This window comes from Syngnathus acus, chromosome 15 (assembly GCF_901709675.1).
Source record: "Syngnathus acus chromosome 15, fSynAcu1.2, whole genome shotgun sequence".
Classification (NCBI taxonomy): domain Eukaryota; kingdom Metazoa; phylum Chordata; class Actinopteri; order Syngnathiformes; family Syngnathidae; genus Syngnathus; species Syngnathus acus.
Window position 1 is genome coordinate 8,365,998 of NC_051100.1, and position 20,030 is coordinate 8,386,027.

General features: G+C 39.8%; 2 protein-coding genes and 1 long non-coding RNA gene across 4 annotated transcripts; 2 read left to right on the top strand and 1 right to left on the bottom strand.

Annotated features, from left to right (window-relative positions):
• The first annotated feature begins 689 nt into the window (after window positions 1-689).
• On the top strand, window positions 690-11,797 carry mertka (c-mer proto-oncogene tyrosine kinase a). Its single transcript, XM_037271651.1, has 19 exons — window positions 690-959; window positions 1,691-2,006; window positions 2,150-2,250; window positions 2,320-2,490; window positions 5,526-5,612; window positions 5,801-5,916; window positions 5,994-6,183; window positions 6,691-6,836; window positions 8,088-8,223; window positions 8,577-8,727; window positions 9,206-9,294; window positions 9,474-9,569; window positions 9,652-9,732; window positions 9,820-9,912; window positions 10,018-10,136; window positions 10,213-10,322; window positions 10,399-10,558; window positions 10,808-10,944; window positions 11,013-11,797. Exons 1-19 carry the CDS (start codon window positions 872-874, stop codon window positions 11,446-11,448), a joined length of 2,823 nt encoding a protein of 940 aa, XP_037127546.1. The 5' UTR covers window positions 690-871; the 3' UTR covers window positions 11,449-11,797.
• Window positions 11,798-12,433: 636 nt separating this feature from the next.
• On the top strand, window positions 12,434-18,538 carry tmem87b (transmembrane protein 87B). 2 transcript variants are annotated; one of them, XM_037271707.1, is made up of 19 exons: window positions 12,434-12,600; window positions 13,215-13,275; window positions 13,361-13,452; window positions 13,530-13,664; window positions 13,747-13,800; window positions 13,877-14,051; window positions 14,138-14,199; window positions 14,274-14,457; window positions 14,539-14,638; window positions 14,731-14,824; window positions 14,996-15,067; window positions 15,859-15,967; window positions 16,051-16,109; window positions 16,193-16,296; window positions 16,379-16,452; window positions 16,536-16,603; window positions 16,932-16,984; window positions 17,073-17,103; window positions 17,203-18,538. In XM_037271707.1, exons 1-19 carry the CDS (start codon window positions 12,454-12,456, stop codon window positions 17,242-17,244), a joined length of 1,716 nt encoding a protein of 571 aa, XP_037127602.1. In that variant the 5' UTR covers window positions 12,434-12,453; the 3' UTR covers window positions 17,245-18,538. The 2 variants fall into 2 exon arrangements, with proteins under 2 accessions (XP_037127602.1, XP_037127603.1); XM_037271708.1 differs by lacking the exon at window positions 14,996-15,067 and adding an exon at window positions 15,227-15,298.
• On the bottom strand, window positions 14,775-16,546 carry LOC119134793. The gene is made up of 2 exons (XR_005100397.1): window positions 16,467-16,546; window positions 14,775-14,839 (listed from the first exon to the last, which is right to left on the bottom strand). It is a non-coding gene; the product is annotated as an uncharacterized LOC119134793 (long non-coding RNA).
• Window positions 18,539-20,030: the final 1,492 nt, after the last annotated feature.

The following is a 20,030-nucleotide window of genomic DNA, read 5'->3' on the forward strand; positions in this document are numbered from 1 at the left end:
CCTAGTGTATTAAGGCGGCAGCACAGCTTAAAATACACGCGCTCCTGACAATTTGCCCCTACTTTGTGAGTTTTTAAAACTAATTAGAATTAGTCTCGACGACCAATGCATTGTATGCACGATTACATGGATATTTAAGAAATAACATTTTTGACAACGCTTGACATATGCAGCGAGGCAGAAAAGTGTGATTCATCATCTATGGAGAGTTGGAGACGTTCTTTTGTCACGGACAGATATGCATTCGTCGACAATCAGATGAAAATTGAACTTTTAACAATCATTGGGAAGGTTACTAGAAGGGCCTCTTTATTCTCAAACGCAGAAACGAAACAGACGGCTTTTATGGTACTGCAGTGTCTAGTCTTGACCACACGGTGACGAAGTTGCGCAGATAACCTAAATTGTTTATTTATGGTGGGAAAAAAATAGACAAATAATAAATATTAACTTAGTTAGTAATTCTAGGTCCGTACAGGTTTAGAGTATGGGCCTAATTATGTGTCGAAAAAAACAAAAGGGAACAAAAACAGACGCGACTTTAATGGTATTTTTTTCCAATAATTTTTTATTATGCACATTTTGACTAAGCAGAAAGGGACTTCCATATGTTTAACATGCCAACAATTGTTTTGTTAGGCTTTTCTTCATATTTCAATTATTTTCTCCTACCCGGCCCGCCTCCTGTGACGTTGCGGTAAGTAAACTTTTTCTCCCCAGAGGCCAACGTAATTTGGTAACAACAAGTCTCCACACACAGCGCCTAAACTCTCCTGGGTGATGTAGGTCAGTCGTCGTGCAATCGAGTGTGCGCTGGTATCTTTGTTGTGGGTATTTTCCGCCTGCTTGGACTGAGAAGTGCAGTGGGAAAATGGCAAAGAAGCTGACTTCAGATGCCTGGTTGGGATTTATACTCTCCACCGTAACCATGGCACTGACTGTGTGGAATTCCAGCAGTGGTAATGTGTTTAATTAATTTCACGCCTCTACGCAAGGAAATTTGACTCGATGCAAGAATAATTGTCCGTAATTGCAGCTCAGACAAAATTAAACGCTTTCAAAGTGCCAACCTGAAACTGTGAGCGCACTTAGAAGACCTGAAGAGAGCAAAGCTGTCTCCTTTGGGTTGATCTGTCTGTGCGTCTTATCTCACTAATGTCATCAAATCTTGATTGTTTCTTTGTAAATCTAATTGGGGGGGAAAACGTTTACGTTTTGGCTCACTCGTCACGTTAGAATAAACTTAAGACCATATGTTTATCACACTGACTTGCAACTCCCAATTATTTAAAGCATTTTGGCATTGATTGTGTACCGACTACTTCTTAAATTTGTTTCCCCACCTATTCGTACGTGATAGTGATTAATACAACTAATGCCGCGCGAAACTAATGAAAATAATTATTGGGCACAATTTCGAAGCAAACGAACTGGTATTTTGGATCTTGGGCTTTGTGTCAATAGTGTCTGACTTTCCAATTTTTGAACAGAATAAATACTGTAACTCAACAGATATGTAAATATTGACATGTTTTCATTGGATTGATTTCCCCCCAAATTTAGTTTGTGTGTTTATAAGGTTTAAAAAAAGAAAAAAGTTGTATTATACAAAATAATGCGATATTAGCAATCCTAGTACACTGTTTATAAAACCCAATTTCATTAAAACCTTATGTGACTGTGTAAACAGCCCAAGAATCCAGCAAGCATCTCCATCGGCCCATCAGGACCTCTGAGCCCCTTGTTGTGTCAGGCCATGCTTCCAAGATGTACCTCAGCCCGGATGAGCTAAAACGGCTCAATTTTAAGACCACCACAGATTTCATCCAGTTGTCGGAAGGACATGAGGCAAAGTTCAGCTGCTCCATTGACATTCCCGATTCCCAGCTTGAACCCACCATCTTGTGGATGAAGAACGGCCAGGACCTGGCTACGAACATGCAAGTAATGATTAATGAACTGCAGACCATCACAGACAAGGCAACAACGCTCCTTTCCACTGTCAGGTACGTATGTGGCCCTGAAGTTCTCTTTAGCCTTCTTTAACTTTATTTAAGGCAATAGTAATAATAGTAGTAATAGTAATAATTTGTCTAGGACCTGCATTTATTTCCGAATTGAACTTTGACATTTTAAAATGGTTTCACAGCATTACCCAGGTGCAAAGGGCAGACGCTGGCGAGTACCGTTGCAGGCTCAGCATCGACAACAGGACGGTGGAGTCTCAACCTATCACCATCAAGGTAGAAGGTAAGTCCAAAGTGGCATCGGGCACTTGTTTAGAGCTCCGCACTTATCGCAATTATTTCTTTTTTGTAGGTCTTCCAACCTTTATCCAGCAACCTGAGGACAGAAACACAACAAAGGACACTCCTTTCACTCTGTCATGTGAGGCGGTCGGACCTCCAGACCCCGTTAAGATTCGCTGGCTGCGTGATGGAATTCCCGATGGTGACTATCATAGCTCACCCAGTACTTACCATGTGGAAGGTGAGCAAACCTTGTTGTTGTCAAAATTGCACATTGTAACTGTCTTGCACAAATGCATGACTGTTAAAGTAGCTCACTGGAGAAACTCTTGAGTATTATTATCAAACCGACAAATAGAGAGAAAATTATTTCTTATAATAGAGACAAATTGAGCTGGCGTGACCTCAAGTTGCATTTGTTTGTTGGTGGTTTCTGTTCTGTTTCATCTTCACTACCTCATCATGTCCTTGTGCTTATACAATGAGATTTCTATGCAATCATATTTGGTGTCATTGGCGCTATTCATGTACCAGATTTAATCACTACACTATATTAGAGGGCTATTATTTTGGCCCTTATTGCCTTTAATTTTTTTTTTTTAGGGTAGACAAAGTAAAGTCCCTTGAAAATTCTGAGGTGAACCTGTTAACCTAATAAAACCCTACTTGATTTTAATATTGGATGAAAAACATTTGTTATGACAAGGATATATTTTTGGCTCAGTGTGTCCTTCAGGCTAAAGGCTCCTCCTGTGGTGCAACACATCCAGTTGTGCAATGGGTTAAATGTTCAGAGCTGTGCTTTTTGGTCCAGTGTGTGCAAGGGCCCGGGCAGGAAGGGCTGGAGTGGGGGGTTATACATGCATTCCGTTCGGGGGTTGGCTCCGGAGACAAAGACCTCATTCACAGGACAGCCCACTTCCCAAGCAAGGAGGGGCTGGAGGCTGCAAGCTACCAGAACTTGGTACTTTCACTACACACGTTGCACTTGTTTTATGCGGCAAGTGCTCCTATTTCCACATAAGGCATCTGCAAGAGTTCATGTCAAGTGTTAAAGAACACTACACAATCTGTTTGACCCCCTATTTGTTATTAAATATCACAATTTCACCTCACACATCTTTCAGTATATCTTACATAAATGTAAAATATACAATTTAAAAATCAAATGGTAAATTTACTCCGCCTTTGAGAATAAGTGATGACCCATATAGAAGCTTGCAAGTCAGTGGGTAGTTCGTGAGCGGCTATCACGAGCTTGTGTGTTTTGGTCTGCAAGTGGTTTCTATTCTGCTTCATCTTCGCTGCCTAAGCATCTCCACTGTGCTGATCCAAAGAGATTTGTACCACCAAGGCTGGTGTCATTGAGGCCATTGATAATGTTAGTATTTAGACACGCACAAAAGTTCTACAGCTCTCCATTTGTATCAGTGCATGCAATTATCTTTTGTATTCTTCTTCTTTACTTATCATCTTGCAAAAAAAAAACTAAGTCCGGAACTAAACCAAAATGTCAATCCTCTGATGCTTACTGAGCTATAGTGAGAGACACTAATGTCTCACAAGTTGTAAACCATGAAAACATTTGATCATATTTGTCATCTGGAATGGCTTAAAATTTCTGTGCACGTTTGCAATATTAATCAGTTTTACAGTCTGAGTCATGGCAACGGTGCTTCGTAAAATGATTGTAGAGTTTACTTCACATGAAGCAAAATCCAGTCGAGTTCACTGAAATGCGGTGGTACACAGCAAGAAAACAAAGTCTCTCTAATTGGCTTTATAAATGGAAAGCTAACATTTCTGGCAGTTTTGCAACAACCTCAAAATAATAGGTTGCTCGACCTATGCTGCAAAACTTCCTTCTACTGTACTCCCAGCCAACCCACTTGCTACTCTGAACTGGTTGTTTCCATCTCAGTCATCAATTTACCGTGCTTACCATAAAACCAGAATACAAATGCCTCATCTTTGTGTATTTTTAGTGCCAAATATATATATATTTTAGCTATTCCTTTTTTACACATAAACTACGGAAGAGGATTAGGGCCAGTGAAGAAAAAAAAACGAGGGGTGACAGGATTCTGACTTTTTTCTCAGAATTCGTCAGAATTCTGACTTTATTCTCAGAATTCTGAATTCTGAGAAATTCTGACGAATTCTGAGAAAAAAGTCAGAATCCTGTCACCCCTCGTTTTTTTTTCTTCACTGGCCCTAATCGCTTTATTCTCAGAATTCTGACTTTAAAGTCAGAATTCTGAGAATAAAGTCAGAATTCTGACTTTAAAGTCAGAATCCTGTCACCCCTCGTTTTTTTTTTTCTTCACTGGCACTAATCCTCTCATAAACACATTAGAATAGAAACTGGTTTTCTGTAATTATATTTTGGGTGGACCATTAGTTCATGAAATGCTGTAGCAGACTTAACTTCTCAATTATTGGATTAAAACCTTTAAACAACCTTTTGCATGTAAATAATATTTTTTAAGCATCTTAATTTTACAAAAAATATTAATCATGTGTAGCACAGATTTTGGTGTGACACTCTTCTCCAAAAACCAGTCATGATTGAAGTTTCCCATTCTGTTTTTCCACATTTAACAAGAATGACTTATTCCAGTTGCAACTTGAGTCAAACCTGCTCACTCTCCATTTTGCTTCCAACATCTGTTGGCTGTGCACTCAAAGGCTAAGGCTTGTAGTCATAGCATTTTTGCAACTTGCCCAAAAATGTGCTAAGGTATTTGCCCATTACTCCCAAAAACTCCTCAGTTATTTGCACATCAAACTTTGAGAGGCACTGTCATTTAGAGTTAAAAGCAGAAACATCTGGTGCAGTTTGTGTTTGTGTAAAAAGCATGGCACTGTTTACACTAGTGCTCCGGGGAAGGTCAAGACACTCTTAAAAATATAAACAAAACATCCAGTACTTTTCTCTCTGGCTGCTGTTTGCTTAGCTCGGCTTCCGAAATTGAGCACAAAATGGGGCAGTATTTTTCAAATGGAGCAAAGTTTGAGGCTTTTGACTGACAGAAAGCCAGGCATTTTTTCTAACCGTTGAGTATAGTGAAGAAGAAATTCAAAAATAATGTGTTATTTTATAGGTTGATGACATTCTCACTTCTGAAGAAGAGACGAGACCTGTTCCGTCTTTCGTCTGCACAAAGAGAATACCTAGTTATGGTCAAAATTAGCGTTATTAGACATTCAGTGTTTCCACCAAATAATCAGCACATACTTAACACTGAGTCATCCTCTCTAATGTGTTTACTAAAGGTATCAACAAGTACACTCAGTTCAACTGCGAAGCATACAACAAGAAGGGGGTCAGTACATCCAGAGAAGCAAACATCAACATTAAAGGTATGCCACAAATGCTGATGACAATAAAAAATAGCAACTTGTTTTTGGAAGAGTCAAAATATTTTCTCTTGTCCTTGAATGTACTTGAATGTTACAGTCTTGTGGAACATTTTTTGGAAATATTACTATTAACTGAGGTTTTAATGGATTGTGTTTTTGCCAATGTTAGATTTGACTGTGTTTTTCAGTGCTTCCAAAGACTGTGTCTAACTTGACTGTGATTGCAAGGGAGTCCAATAAATTGATACTAAGCTGGGTGCCCGGACATGACGGTTTCTCTCCGTTAGCAAAGTGCCACATTAGAGTGAGTGTCACATCTGCTCCTTTATTTTTATGAACCCTCCTCAGATATATCACTGCATGTTTTCTGTGTGTTCCAAGTTGAAAATGGTGAGTCGCAGGATAGGGGAGGTGACCATAACCAGGTTCATCAACGCCACGGTGCCGCCATTCCAGTGTGAAGTCACTGGACTTCAAGCCATGACGTCTTACAACATGAGTGTTTCCTGCAGCAATGAGGTGGGGGCTTCTCCGCTCTCACCTTGGATTCAGAGCAACACAACTGAGGGAGGTGTGTGACTACTTTAGGAACCATCCAACAGTTTACAAGCAAATTATTGCTTTGAGTCATAGCAAAAGATACCTTAAAGTACTTTTCATATGAAGCAAGTTTTGAATGGACCACTTTTTGACTCCCACCTACACACAGCAAAAAACTGCAACAACAGAAAGCGACAAAGACTACTGCAAATATTATCAGTCTTGAGATATAATTTCAATCCATTTTAAATACCTTGCAGAAAAAGCTATTGGGATTGGAATGTTCTACCTGCTCTACATCTGACAAGTTCCTCCAGTTTTCCTCGAGACATTTCGGAAATAGGAGCGGTCTCACCAAAAGAGTTCCTACAGGGTGGAGTTTCCCTTCAAGGGACACTGTGGGGGATATTTTAGCCAGGAAAGGACCACATACCAAACTGTTATCAAAGTTTAAACCGGACATTCTTTACATGATTGCATTTTTTTCCACATAAAAAGTATTATGGTGCCATGTTACTATCATCCTTCTGTTATCCAGTGCCATCAGTCTATCCTCGAAATGTCACCGTGCAGCTGAATGAAACGTGGCTGGTGATCAGGTGGAAGCCTCCGCCGGATGAGAAGATAAACGGTATCCTGCAAGGCTATGACATAATTGTCAGACATGGAACGCATGTGAACAAGGTGAGCAAGTGATGGCAAGTTGAGGTACTTTCATGCAGACATTTGCTCTGTGCAGCATTATTCGTAGATTACGTGCGTGCATGGAAAGAGGAATTCAAAACAAGCTGAATATTTCCTATGCCATTAAAGTCATATTTACATAACTTCTAGTTAAATAACTACCAATTGATTAATTGGGGATTCACTTTTCCCATTTTGATATAAGACACTTAGATGACCAACTCCTACTAGTTGTATCATGTACTATGTAATTATGTATGCAAGAAACATATATCAATACAACTGATTTGTGGCCAAATTATGCATTTTCAGTAAATAGCCAAGCATTACATAATTCGAAAACTTACTAACAGAGAATGACAAATATGACGAGAATGTGACTGAGCCTATGGTCAGCAAATTTCTCTGTCAACAAACTAAGGAAGACGGAAAAGAAAGAATGCAAGGAACGTTATAGACTCTCCAGCGCAGTTGTTAAATTAACCAATAATAGTGATTTCTTTTTTCCATTACGGGTTTATCTCTTGTGGCCCTGCAGTAGTGCTTTCTAAGACAATGGCATATTTCCTGGTCTTCCTGTCTGTGTGGATGTTAAGGAAGCGATTGTGAAAAAATAAATTGTCAATGTTTTTCTTCATTTGTCATGTGGCTGTGAGTCACCACAAAGTCAATGGAATATGAATACAACAGGATGTGCATAGTAGGCTTAAATCTCCTTTGTGTTGTCCATCGTTGCTGACGTCACAACAGCGCATGGTGTACAAAAGCCTTCCGACATCAGCACTGACTGGAAATGCGCTCATAGCTATCAATGTATTGGTGCTACAGACAGAAATGAATCATGGGTTCTGCGTCCCCTGTCAGTCAGTCAGCATATTGGAGGAACCATAGATGTAATGTTGTGAAATACGAGACTGTCTGTCACATGGTGACCTCCATTGCAGCAAGCCATGTTTCCTTTTTTCAGGGAATTGTTACTGGTAGCCTGTGCACACTGTTTTTTGAGGGGAATTATGTGGGAGCGGAGGTTTATTCCTGTAAATGTGGCTGGAAGATGTTATGTCAACAAACTCAAGGTTGTGATACGAGAGGTTACACGGCGTGCTCATGTTTCACTTGTGTATTCTTGTCTTTTTGAAACCATTCAACCTTTGACCTTATTCTTTCGGATTCTTATCTACTTGTAATGATTAACTTTTAAGATAATTGCTGAGCAAATTATAATATTGTGGCACCGTTATTTATGTTCAGATCCACAGTTACACCAACACGGCCTTTGTGGCGCTGCACGATTTCAACACCACGTACAGTGTGGAGGTGGCTGCATGCACACGTGCTGGGAGCGGCATGGTCAGCCCACGAGTCTGGCTGTTTGTGCCAGAAGACAGTAAGCCACGCTCGTGATTTATTTCCTCATACTTGAACTGCCTCAAATTTGTTTTGTACATAAGTGAGAAGAGAAAAATGACATTATACTCTTGTACTGTTTGCCATCCCGCAGAAGAGCATTTTGACACTGGAACTGATTTAGAAAATTGACAATTTGCCATTATTTCCTTTGAAAACAATTCTAAATTTGAACAAATTGGATCTTGACTATTGAATTAACTGAATGAATTCTATTTGTCCATGCTGTGCTTTTAACAGTTCCCTCCCTACAATATGACTGTTATATGATCCATATACTGTATGGCTTTCAATTGAATTTGAATTTTAAACATTTTAATTTCTCTGTTTTAGAATCAGGTCCATCACCGTCCACAAGCCCCGGCACAAAGATTCCAGATTCTGTCAGTGTTGTTCTGGGTGTGGTGTGTGGAGTCTGTCTTTTGATGCTTGTCCTCTGGGTGGCTATCTGTGTACACAACAGGACATCTGACTCTTGGCTTGGGTATGCTGAGATTTCTGGACTCAAAGTCGATCCACTCAAAAACCTTTCTCTAAACTTGATAATCTTATCTTTGAAATAGCTTCGCTTTGCTTTCTCGTCTCGTAAAGTGATCAGTAGTTGACTCATCTTTTTTACTGCATGACCTTCTGGAGACTAGAAAAAACAAGTGACACTTCCATAAAGTGTCTTTGCTTCCTCTTAATCACTCCCCTATGCACCTGAAGAGTGTTTCTGTGCAGCTGCTGGTTTGCAAAGGTTCACAACAAGTCACTTGAAGTCAGTGACTCAGTCTTGCCTCTCAGGATGCAGATAGGATTTTGTCACCACACACAGTTAGGAAAACAGCAGCTGAATTCCAAAAACAACTCAGAGAGAGTCCATGCTTTGACTGTCTATTGTACTGAATCTCACTCCCTATAATGACCTAAGTGTGCGCAGTTTCTGATGTTCTTTTCTGTCTCACTATCTCCCCCTGCAGGCGGTTGTTGGGAAGTGGACAAAAGCAACAGCCGATGGTCCAGTACAAACCTCAGAGATCCTACAATCGGTCTGCTGTCGGAATAACTCGTATGTTTCCAAATATAATATCAGTACAGCAGTCACAAAATGGAACACTTTGAAATTCATGGTCATATCAATATATATTGCACTTGAGTGATTTAATGATTTTCATTGATATTGATATTTGAATTTGGCACAAATAAATCTAAAATGATCCATCTTAACATACCTAACTTTGTCTGCAGTTGTAAACTTTGGTGTCAGCGATGAACTCCATGCCAAACTGCAGGATGTGATGGTCATGAGGAACTTGCTAACCATAGGAAAGGTGCTTGGAGAAGGTGAATGGGGGAATGGACAACCATGACAAACATGTATATTTACTCCAGACTGAATTTAACAGTATTTTTCTTACCCCGTCAGGTGAATTTGGCTCAGTGATGGAGGGTCATTTAAGACAACCAGATGGAATGTCAGAAAAAGTTGCTGTGAAGACAATGAAATGCAAGTCCTTTTCTTTCGTTCTTTCTTTTTAAAGCAAATTTTGCAATGATTTAATTGCAATACTATTTTTTCCTGTTTTTGAAACAGTGGATAGTTTTTCCCAGAGGGAAATAGAGGAGTTCCTGAATGAGGCAGCCTGCATGAAAGATTTCCACCATCCTAATGTCATCAGGCTGCTTGGTTAGGACCAACACAACACATTTTCAGTGTTTTGTTAAAAAGAAAAAAAACACACACACACACATTACCCTTTTTGAGTTTGTGTAACATTGTCACCCTCTTTAGGTGTGTGCCTGGAAATGGGAGCTGGACATTTCCCCAAGCCAATGGTCCTCCTGCCCTTTATGAAATACGGAGACCTACACACCTTCCTGCTGCGATCACGCTTGGGAGAGAATCCAGTTGTAAGGAATCAGACATTGTGTATAATATAAGCACATCTCATCATATATAATCTGCCATATTAATGTTATTCCACAGTTCTTACCAACACAGACACTCCTAAAGTTCATGGTGGACATTGCCTCTGGAATGGAGTATCTCAGCGGGCGGAACTTTCTGCATCGCGACCTGGCCGCTCGCAACTGCATGTGAGTTATTGATCTGGCTGAGCTACTTTTTAATATGTTTAATATTTACTTCTATGTTGATCGGTTTCCCCCTTAGGCTGCGAGATGACATGACGGTATGTGTTGCCGATTTTGGCTTATCCAAGAAGATCTACAGTGGAGATTATTACCGGCAAGGCAGAATTGCTAAAATGCCTGTCAAATGGATAGCAGTTGAGAGTCTGGCGGACAGAGTATTTACTGTCAAAAGCGATGTGGTAAGTGCCCCAGTTATTACTCTGTACAAATCTACATTTAGAGTCTATAGTGCAGGGGTCACCAAACTTTTAAAACTGAGAGTGACTTGTTGGATGAAAACACTGATTATAGTAATTGTCAATAATGATTTATGATGAGGGAAATTGATGCAATATAATTTCTACAGCTCGTGTTTTAATTTTCAATGATCACAACAACTGCTGAGCTATCGATAAAATCCAAATCGTACCTTCCATTTCATCTGGCAGTGGGCATTCGGTGTTACCATGTGGGAGATCGCTACACGTGGGATGACACCATATCCTGGCATTCAGAACCACGAGATTTACGACTACCTCCTTGAAGGACACAGGCTGAAGCAACCAACAGACTGTTTGGATGATCTGTGAGTGTTTTCTGCTCAGATCACTCATTTTCACTTTTTTGTCTAAACGTTTTTATCCTTGTGACTAGGTATGAGATCATGTATAGCTGTTGGAGGGCTGATCCTCTGGACCGACCCCTTTTTTACCAACTGCATGAAATGCTGGAAAAAATCACAGAAAGGTTTCCAGAGGCTTTTAGCAAAGAGGATATCATCTACATCAACACCAGCTTCCAGGATGAGAGCCCTGATGGAGAGGCCACGGAAGATCCTATGCTCAACTCCTCACCTTCCTGCAGCCACCAGGAAGCAGAAAACGCAATAGTTACTGCGGACGTTCACGGGAGCATGGAGGATGACGATAGTCGTTATGTGGTGGTTATCTCCCCAGATACGTCACTGAGCTCTCCAACACTGGACACTCCTCTTTTGTCGAGTGGTTCGTCAAGTCGCTCAAATGGCAGCATGGTTCCAGATGGTACACGGACAGATCACAACTCTAGTGATATTTCCCACCTGCTGTAAAAGTTTGGTTGTCAAGAAGTTCTAAGATATTGTATTGTATTGTATTTTGTACCATACTGAATTGTATTAAAATCCCCCTACAGTGGTTGAGTACTAAACATTTTGCTATGCTCCACTAAAACCATCTGTAGTAATTTAATTTTATAAACAAATGATGATTTGATCGTCTTAATGGCATTGTTGTTGTCAACCTGAGTTCAACCTTGTTGATGTTTGCACATATGTTTAGAATCCACTAGACTGTGAAATGGTTTACTTTTGTGTTTTGTTGCTGTTGATGTGGATAATGTAAATAACCGACATAAATGCATTGTATAGTGGAAGAATAAATAATTTATAGAATACAGTATTTCAGGCCTATCATTGTAACATTTTTAAAATGTTTTTGTGGTCCTCAAAGTGGTTATACATATTTTATATAAAACCCAATCACAATTATTCACAAATGGTTTTTGACCTATACTCAAATGAATACACTACAAAGTCAAAATATTTAATGTTCAAACTGATGTGTTATTGTTTTTTTTGCAAATATTCTCTGATTTTGAAGGTGACACATTCCAAAAGAGTTAGGGCAGGGGCAATAAAAGGTGAGAGCCTGATTGGAAACAGTTCAGTGTAGAGGTGTCAAAATTAATTGACAACTATACTATTCATCAAGTATTTTAAACGGGGGAAAAACTATGGTGTGGAAGGACTCGTTTCTGTGTTTTGTAAGATTTCTAGTGGAAAACAAATCTTCTGAAAGAAGTAAGATACAGATCTGTTTGAGACTGCTGGTCTCGTGCAAATCAATTGATCCTTGAAATTCATATACATTATATTTATAAGTAATCATGGTGTCATGAAAAGTCAAGTTTCTATCTAGTCTTTATTTCTCTAGTTACATAATTGCATATTGGATGAAAACGTAGAACCGGATCGTCCAAGTACGATGCAAGTGAATGCTTTCTGCTGTGGTGCGTTCAGGACGCCTCGAGAATGAAAGTATTCACGCGCTGCAACATGGCAGCTGTTCCAATGAGTACGTGGAGCTGCTTGAACAAGGAGCGTTTCTATACATGGACACTTCTTTATGTACTCTCACTCGTTACCATAAAAACAGTTGCATCTGCTCCAGAGACGGGATCATGGAAAATAACCGCTTCAAGTGTAAGTAAAGAGTTACAAATTAACAGTTGATACGGCTAACAGTGTTAGCTGTGTGATGCTAGTTTGCTGTCATGGAAGAATCGGCGGTTAACCTTCTCCGTCTATTAACTGATACACGTCATAACAAAATAATTTAAAATATTGGGCTTGGTTTTGGTCTTTATATGTATGTCGTGGGACATATAAATAACTGTCGTGAAAGAAAAAGGCTGTTGTTTTCGTGACTGGTAGCTAGCCCCAGATTGGCTCGTCCATGTACTATTACTACTACTATATTACTATTGTATTGTACTGTACTTTAAAAAACATTTTTTTTTAAAGAGGTCCTAGAATAGTTGGAAAACAAAACACTTGCATTTATTTGAGTGTTTTCTTTAGATATCTGCTTGGACGTTTTAACATGAAGCAGAACAGAAGCTTGTCGTTGACTGTTTTATTTAAAGATCAGTCCTTTCCATTGAAGCTAAATAATCAAGAAATGCAGAGAACGTTTCAGTTTTGACCCCCACTGTCCAGTTGCAGTATGATGGTATTATTAACCTGGAAGGATGAACAATTGGCAATAAAGCTGATTCTGATGTATAAAAGAAAAATAATAATTTGCTTTCCAACAGACCTCAAGACCGCTACTGTTAAGAAAGTCCATGTTCAAAGACACCAACGTTGAACTGAAAGGTAAGACGTGAAAAAATACAGTTTGATGATTTCACAATTAACAGACTCCCATTTGGTGTTCACCCTGACTTATTTGTTGTTGCAGTTGTGTCATTTGGCTGCCCTGATGAGGTAACATTCACCATTCAGTGGTATTTGAAATACTACCCCTGCCACAATGATTTCAATAATCTTGATGTGAGTATGACTCTTTTTAAATACTTATTGATGTTGTCATTGCTTGATGACAAGATAAATTGTTTTGCCCTTTGTAGGAAATGTACGAGCGAACGCCGCTGAGCCGCGGGCAGAGCTTAGATCCCAATCCCCTCATAAAAGGAGAGTACATCGAGCACAAACACAAACCGATAGTGTGTAACAGCAATCTGCGCTCCTTTCCAGTGTTAAAAGTAGGTTTTGATTGCATTATTGTGAGAGTCACATACTGTACTTAAGATTGTCTTATGCTCTCACCTCTTCCACTTCCTTCAGAAAGCCAAGGCAGAGCCACGAACTGTCAGTCCGCCTGTTGAGGGAAAAAAGTTGGTCAGTAATATTAGGAATTATGATAGCAACTTGAGGCCAACGTTGTAATCTGTGTTTTATTTTTGCAACGCTGCAGGATGAAAGCGACATCCGATGGATTACTGAAGAGTATGATGGCGGCACGGTGACAAACAGCAGCACTGTGGTCAAAAACAAAGACAATGTCATAGCCTCCACATGGAAGGACGGCCCTTACCTACTCGTGGTGAAGATTGTGCCCAGTAAACAAGATGCTAACTGGAATTTAACTAGTGAGGAGTTATTTTTCACATTATTACATTTCACAAGTCATTTTTCCTCACATAATGCTGATGTAATAAACAAAATATCATTTCAGTGAGTGTGGTGATGAAAGGCAGGCATGGGTTCATTTCCATTACAGAATACCCTCTCATGATCGTAAGTAGACAACATCTTGTCATTATGATCAATTTGCTGTTTCTCAAAACACTTTTGCTCCAATTTGTCAACAGTTCTACATGGTCATGTGTGTGGTGTACATCCTCTTCGCCCTGTTGTGGTTCATCTGGGCTGCCTGCTACTGGAAAGATATATTGAGGATCCAGTTTTGGATCGCAGGGGTCATCTTCCTGGGGATGGTGGAGAAGGCGGTCTTCTGCGCTGAATACGAAAACACCAATATTGTCGGCTCTGCTTGTGAGTATCTGCTGACATGCTTAACTGAAAGAAACATTTCCCACCATTGTTGCTAATGGTCACGCTGTTTGGGTTCTTCAGCTTCTGGCCTGCTGATTTTTGCCGAGCTGATTTCGGCCCTCAAGAGAACTATAGCCCGATTGCTCGTCATCATCGTCAGCCTGGGCTATGGCATTGTCAAGTATGTCAACTTATATGCACACACTAGAACTAATTTCAAAGGGAGTGACATGTCAGTTTATTAAGAATACTTGCAATCTTTTGTCCTCACAGGCCTCGATTAGGCACGCTGATGCATCGAGTGGTTGGTCTCGGGGTTCTCTACTTTGTCTTTGCTGCCATTGAAGGTGTACTGAGGATAACTGGGGTGAGACTTTGTCCCCTGTAATGTAAGACAATGTTTCTTTTAACACATGGCAACAATCAGTTAAGGTAACAAAATATGATCGTGCATAAACAACATAACCTAAAGTGCAATCATGTTCAGTGTTACAACAAGAATCCCAAAGTGTGTTTTTTGTGCTTGTATGTATTTAAGGGTCGAGACAATGGCCCTGCTCTCATTACAGCAATTGTTCTGGCTGTATTAGACTCATTCATCATCTGGTTCATATCCTTTCAGCGTTTTACTCTCAAAAGTCAACTCCTCTCTGCTAAAACTGTGGCCTAATGGGTCGGGTTACCGGATTCCCTTTGTGCACTTCTGTGAGCTTCTGTTCTTTTTACTCCTCTTCTTCGTGTCCACATTGTGATGTGTCCTTCTTTCCAGGCTAAAGACTCAGACCTGGCCCTGCTGGCCAACATTCCCCTGGCTCTGCTTGACTCCTCTCTATGCTGGTGGATATCCTTCCCTTTCCCTCTGTCTCCCTTGCTTTTGAAGCTCTTAGACCAAGAGTAGGATATGCACAATTGTCAAATGACATCTCTTGGTCTAAGAAGATTTGCATGCATTCTTCTGCTTCTGCATGCCATGACACTCACTCACCATAAACCTGGCTCTGGCTCACACACACCTGCATTTAGAATTCTGCCTTTACAAAAATAGCACTCAGTTTTACTGGCATTGTCATAGAGGTATTCAGTTACCACATTATTGTTCATTATTGTGCTTGTGCAGCTGCACTTCATACCTCGAGTTACGCAACTAAACGAAATTACTTTCCAAATTATTATGCAAATTGTATTTTTCTCAGATTTTTATAGTCTCAGCATGATTTTTAAGGCTTTAATAATAATAAACCTCCCGATGGATTTTGGTTAATAAAAAACATTTTTTTGTTCAAATGTACCAATTTCAATGTCAACGTTTCAAACAGTCCGCTTATGTTTGCATGTTCATTTGATACAAAGCATGGAGGTTCATTTGAGTGGAGTTGTGCGTTTGCCTTGACTGCCAATTACATATTTGTCAGCCTTGCTCAAACCATCAAGACTCTGAAGCTGAGAAAAAACCCGGTTAAGTTGTCCCTCTACAGGCACTTCACAAACACACTCATATTTGCAGTCATTGGTGAGTGGAATACACAATGCTTGACAACACGTGCATGTCTTACAGTTACCATACCTATTTTTCATTTATGGTCCATCCTTTAGCTTCCATCATTTTCATGGGTTGGACAGCAAAGAAATTCCGTCTCGTCGATTGCCAGTCGGTGAGTATGCTTGGCATATCTGTCTTAATTCGAATTCATTAGACGTCAACTACATTTTTAACAAGGACCTCATTTGTGCTCAGGATTGGATCGAACTGTGGGTGGAAGATGCTTTCTGGAGGTTTTTATTCTCCCTCATTCTACTTGTCATAATGTTCCTATGGAGACCATCTGCTAACAACCAAAGGCAAGTTCTAATAGATTGTGGCCACCACACCCTGTTGCCTGCCCTTTTGTTCCATCCCTTCATTGATTTTTAATACACACAGGTATGCCTTCACACCTCTTATCGACGACTCAGATGATGAGGAAATTGAGGAATTTATTGCCTCTGCAAACATGGGTACGATAACCTACCTAATCTTGGTTTTATCACGCAACGCGCAGCCTTTTCTACTCTGGTAACAGCTCGTTTTCCCTCCACAGCTGGCATGAAACTGAGAACCACAAAAAATGAGACAAATGGTACAGTGAAATCACCAGAATCAAACACGGTCAGTAATGCACATGTAATTGTTTTATCTGTTAAACTTGATGGTTTTCATTAGAAAAGGGTTTCCCAAAAATAAAATGCTCTTGATCATCAAACGCACACAGTTGAGTTGAAGAACTTATTTTTTTTTAGGAAGAATGTTGATATACATAATGTATTTATAATGTACATTATAATGTGTTTAATAAGTTGACCCGTGGGGAGAAAGCCAATTCCTGGTTTGGGTTTTGACGTTTGGGAAAGACTGAGTGAAATAGAGCCAGTAGGGATCTGCAGTCAAAATCAGTTTCCCACAGGTGGCAGTGTTTACTATATTTTTCTCCATCTAGGAAGAAGACTTGAAGTGGGTTGAGGAAAACATTCCTAGCTCTCTCTCTGATATGTAAGTCATTTAACACCAATCATTATTCAGTTTAGCAACCTGAGTTGAATTAATGAGAAGGATTCAAACTGTCCTTTTGTCTTTTCAGAGCTCTTCCGGTCTTGCTTGACTCTGATGAGGTATTGCTTTTTTTAAGTCTATGCACTTGTTGTGCTATACTATATAATTCCTGTGTTAAAAGTTGGACAACAGTTCACACTGCTGTTATCACTGTGTAGGAAATCATGACGACCAAGTATGAGATGTCCAAGCTGGAATGAGAGGAAACCTTCGAAGCCCTCAAGGGATGATGATGAGGGCAAACGGCTAGTTGTGACTCTAAAGCTGTCTTTTGTGCAGAATGACACTTTATTGCTGGTGGTGGGGCTATTGTGGAGCCCTACTAATGCCTTTCTACTATCGACCCCCTCCCCCTCAACAATGGGTTCATCTTTTCCCAACAGAATCAGTTTGAACCTTTCTTTCCAAAGAGATGAGATGATTTAATATTAAGTGCTGTATTTATTAGCATTATGTATCCAAGAATTTTTTCAAGTAAAAACAGAGGGCCTCATGCATGAACATCCTCACAGACAGACGCATTTCAAACGAAATGCTTATTTATAAAAGTGGAGATAGTTACGTCCCAAATCAGGAATTAACTGAACTAGAAACGTGCATGTGTCATGTGGTGTTGAGATTTTGCTTCTATGCAATTCCACCATTAAAACTGTGCCTATACGTTGTTCTTCTATGAGGCCTGATGTGATATTCCAATCACCTCAGTTTTGATGCATCATTTAGTGTTTGCGTGAGAAGATTGAACACTGTCACATCTACACTTAAACCACAAGTTCAGTAGTTAAGTCCTAGCAGGGTCCTCATGTGCGTGTCTTTGGAGCAATATATACTGTATGTCAAAAAGGAATTGTGTCGTGTCATTCTTATTTATTTGCAATGAAAGTGTACTTATAAGTAATGTGTTGGCCAAGTTTACCCATATTTTGTTTACACTGTCTTCTTCAGAGCTGGACCAATCTCAATGTTCTGGGCAAATGGCAATTTGTTTCTTTTCCATGACCAACTTTTCTTTCTGTGTTAATTTTCCTCTTTTTTTCAGTTATTGTTTGAAAATGTCTGCTGAATGGCGTTGTCATGGTAATTTAGAGGAGCAGCACTGCTGTCATGCTTTGTGGGATGCTTTGAGTGGTTAGCAAAAGCACAAGGTGGATCACCTCAACAGGATCGTTAGACTATTCTGTCAATGTTGATGATGGTTTCTGTTTCAGGGGTTGTTGGAAACAGTTTGTGTCGATGATGGCAAGTGATACTTGGGTTATATAAATTACAAACATCTGCACCTTGAATATTTTTACAGTTGCCTGAGTTGTGAGGGGTTTTGCATGTCATTTTTGTTTGTTTTCTTTTTAATAAGATTGTTTTTCATGCATTTTTTTCTTACCTTTTCCATGTTGGGAAGTGTTTAAATCATAATTATATACAGGAATATGTTGCTTTCCTGGACTATCATCTTCTCTGTTATTACTGCAATAAAAGGAAGTATTTTACAGTGGTCGTTAGGATGTGTCATCCCTTAATGTGTTTCTTTCTAAAGTGGCTTCAAAGAGAAATCAGATACAAGCGCTGCAGCATTTGACAAATGCTAATGAAACACAGAGGAAGAGTTTGAAAGAAGAACATTGAGTGAAAATTGAAACTTCACAAAAGCTGTTTGATCTTGAAGGCCTTGCCACTTCAATCTAATTTATTTGGCATATCACGACAAATTCTGACATCTACTTTTGCCTACTTAAACTCAATTTTGGAACACAGAAGTTACTTTGAAATTCAGCCTGTCATTTGGTGTTGATGATGTTATTCAGAGTTGAACATGTGACTTCTGCTTTCTTCCAGTTTTACTAGAGTGTATCAAACATTAACATACAGCAGCATCCCTTTACCTATAGAAATGCATTTAAAAGATGTAAAATGTAAACGAGAAAATGAAAATATTAGTTCTACCTCTATGATGGATTTAATACGAACTGAGCATTATCTTTGCAAAGGTGAACAAAAACATTACAACTCTTTCAGTGAATCATTATGATGTGCCTGTAAATTGCCAAATCATGGGACAAGGTGCTCCTGTGTTCCTTGGTTTGTAATATCACATCAGAGATGGCTTCTTCTCTTTGTAGTAAAATGTGAAAATCTGAGCTAGCTCCTCAACATGGTTGCTAAGGGTGAGCTGCTTTCTCAGTTCAAACTCATCATTTGAGTTTTTCATTGAGAACGGACAAAACATCTGAGGCCACTGTGACCAGAACGTGACAGAATACTAACATCCGCATGTTGATGGATGTGTTCACATCTTTTATTGAGTTTCTGATTTACGGATTGAAATAAATTAATTGCCAAGCTCACATCTGTTAATTCTTCTTTCTCAACAAAAATAAGAATGTTTTATGGGCAAAATTCAATTAAAATAAATTTCACAATTAACACATTTACTCATTAGGAAAAAAGGTGCATTGAATCCCCAAAAGTGTAAACTGCATCAACTTTTTAGTTGAGCATTTAGTAGCTTCTAACTTACTCATATCGTCCTCCCCTGCAAGTTTGGACTGCTGCGAGGACTCAAGCCACCACAGGTTTGAGACCCACGGGCCAAAACACACTGGAACCTGGACCTGTCTCAAGGCCTTCCTTCTCTCTCTCTCTCTCTCTCTCTCTCTCCTCTCTCTCTCTCTCTCTCCTCTCTCTCTCTCTCTCTCTCTCTCTCTCTCTCTCTCTCTCTCTCTCTCTCTCTCTCTCTCTCTCTCTCCTCTCTCTCTCTCTCTCCCTCCCCCCCCCCCCCCCCCCCCCCCCCTAGCAAATGGCTTGCGTTAGCAAGCCAGACATTCTCCAATTGTCTCTGGCAACATCCTTCCTCCTCGTCAAAATGGATGCAACATGTGCCTAGCTGAGGACAAGTCTGAGGACAAACTAAACGCTCCAGTACGAGGAGTGTAGAACCTTTGAGGTTGAACACAGCTGGTTATGGGATGCTCCCCAAACTCTGATTTGG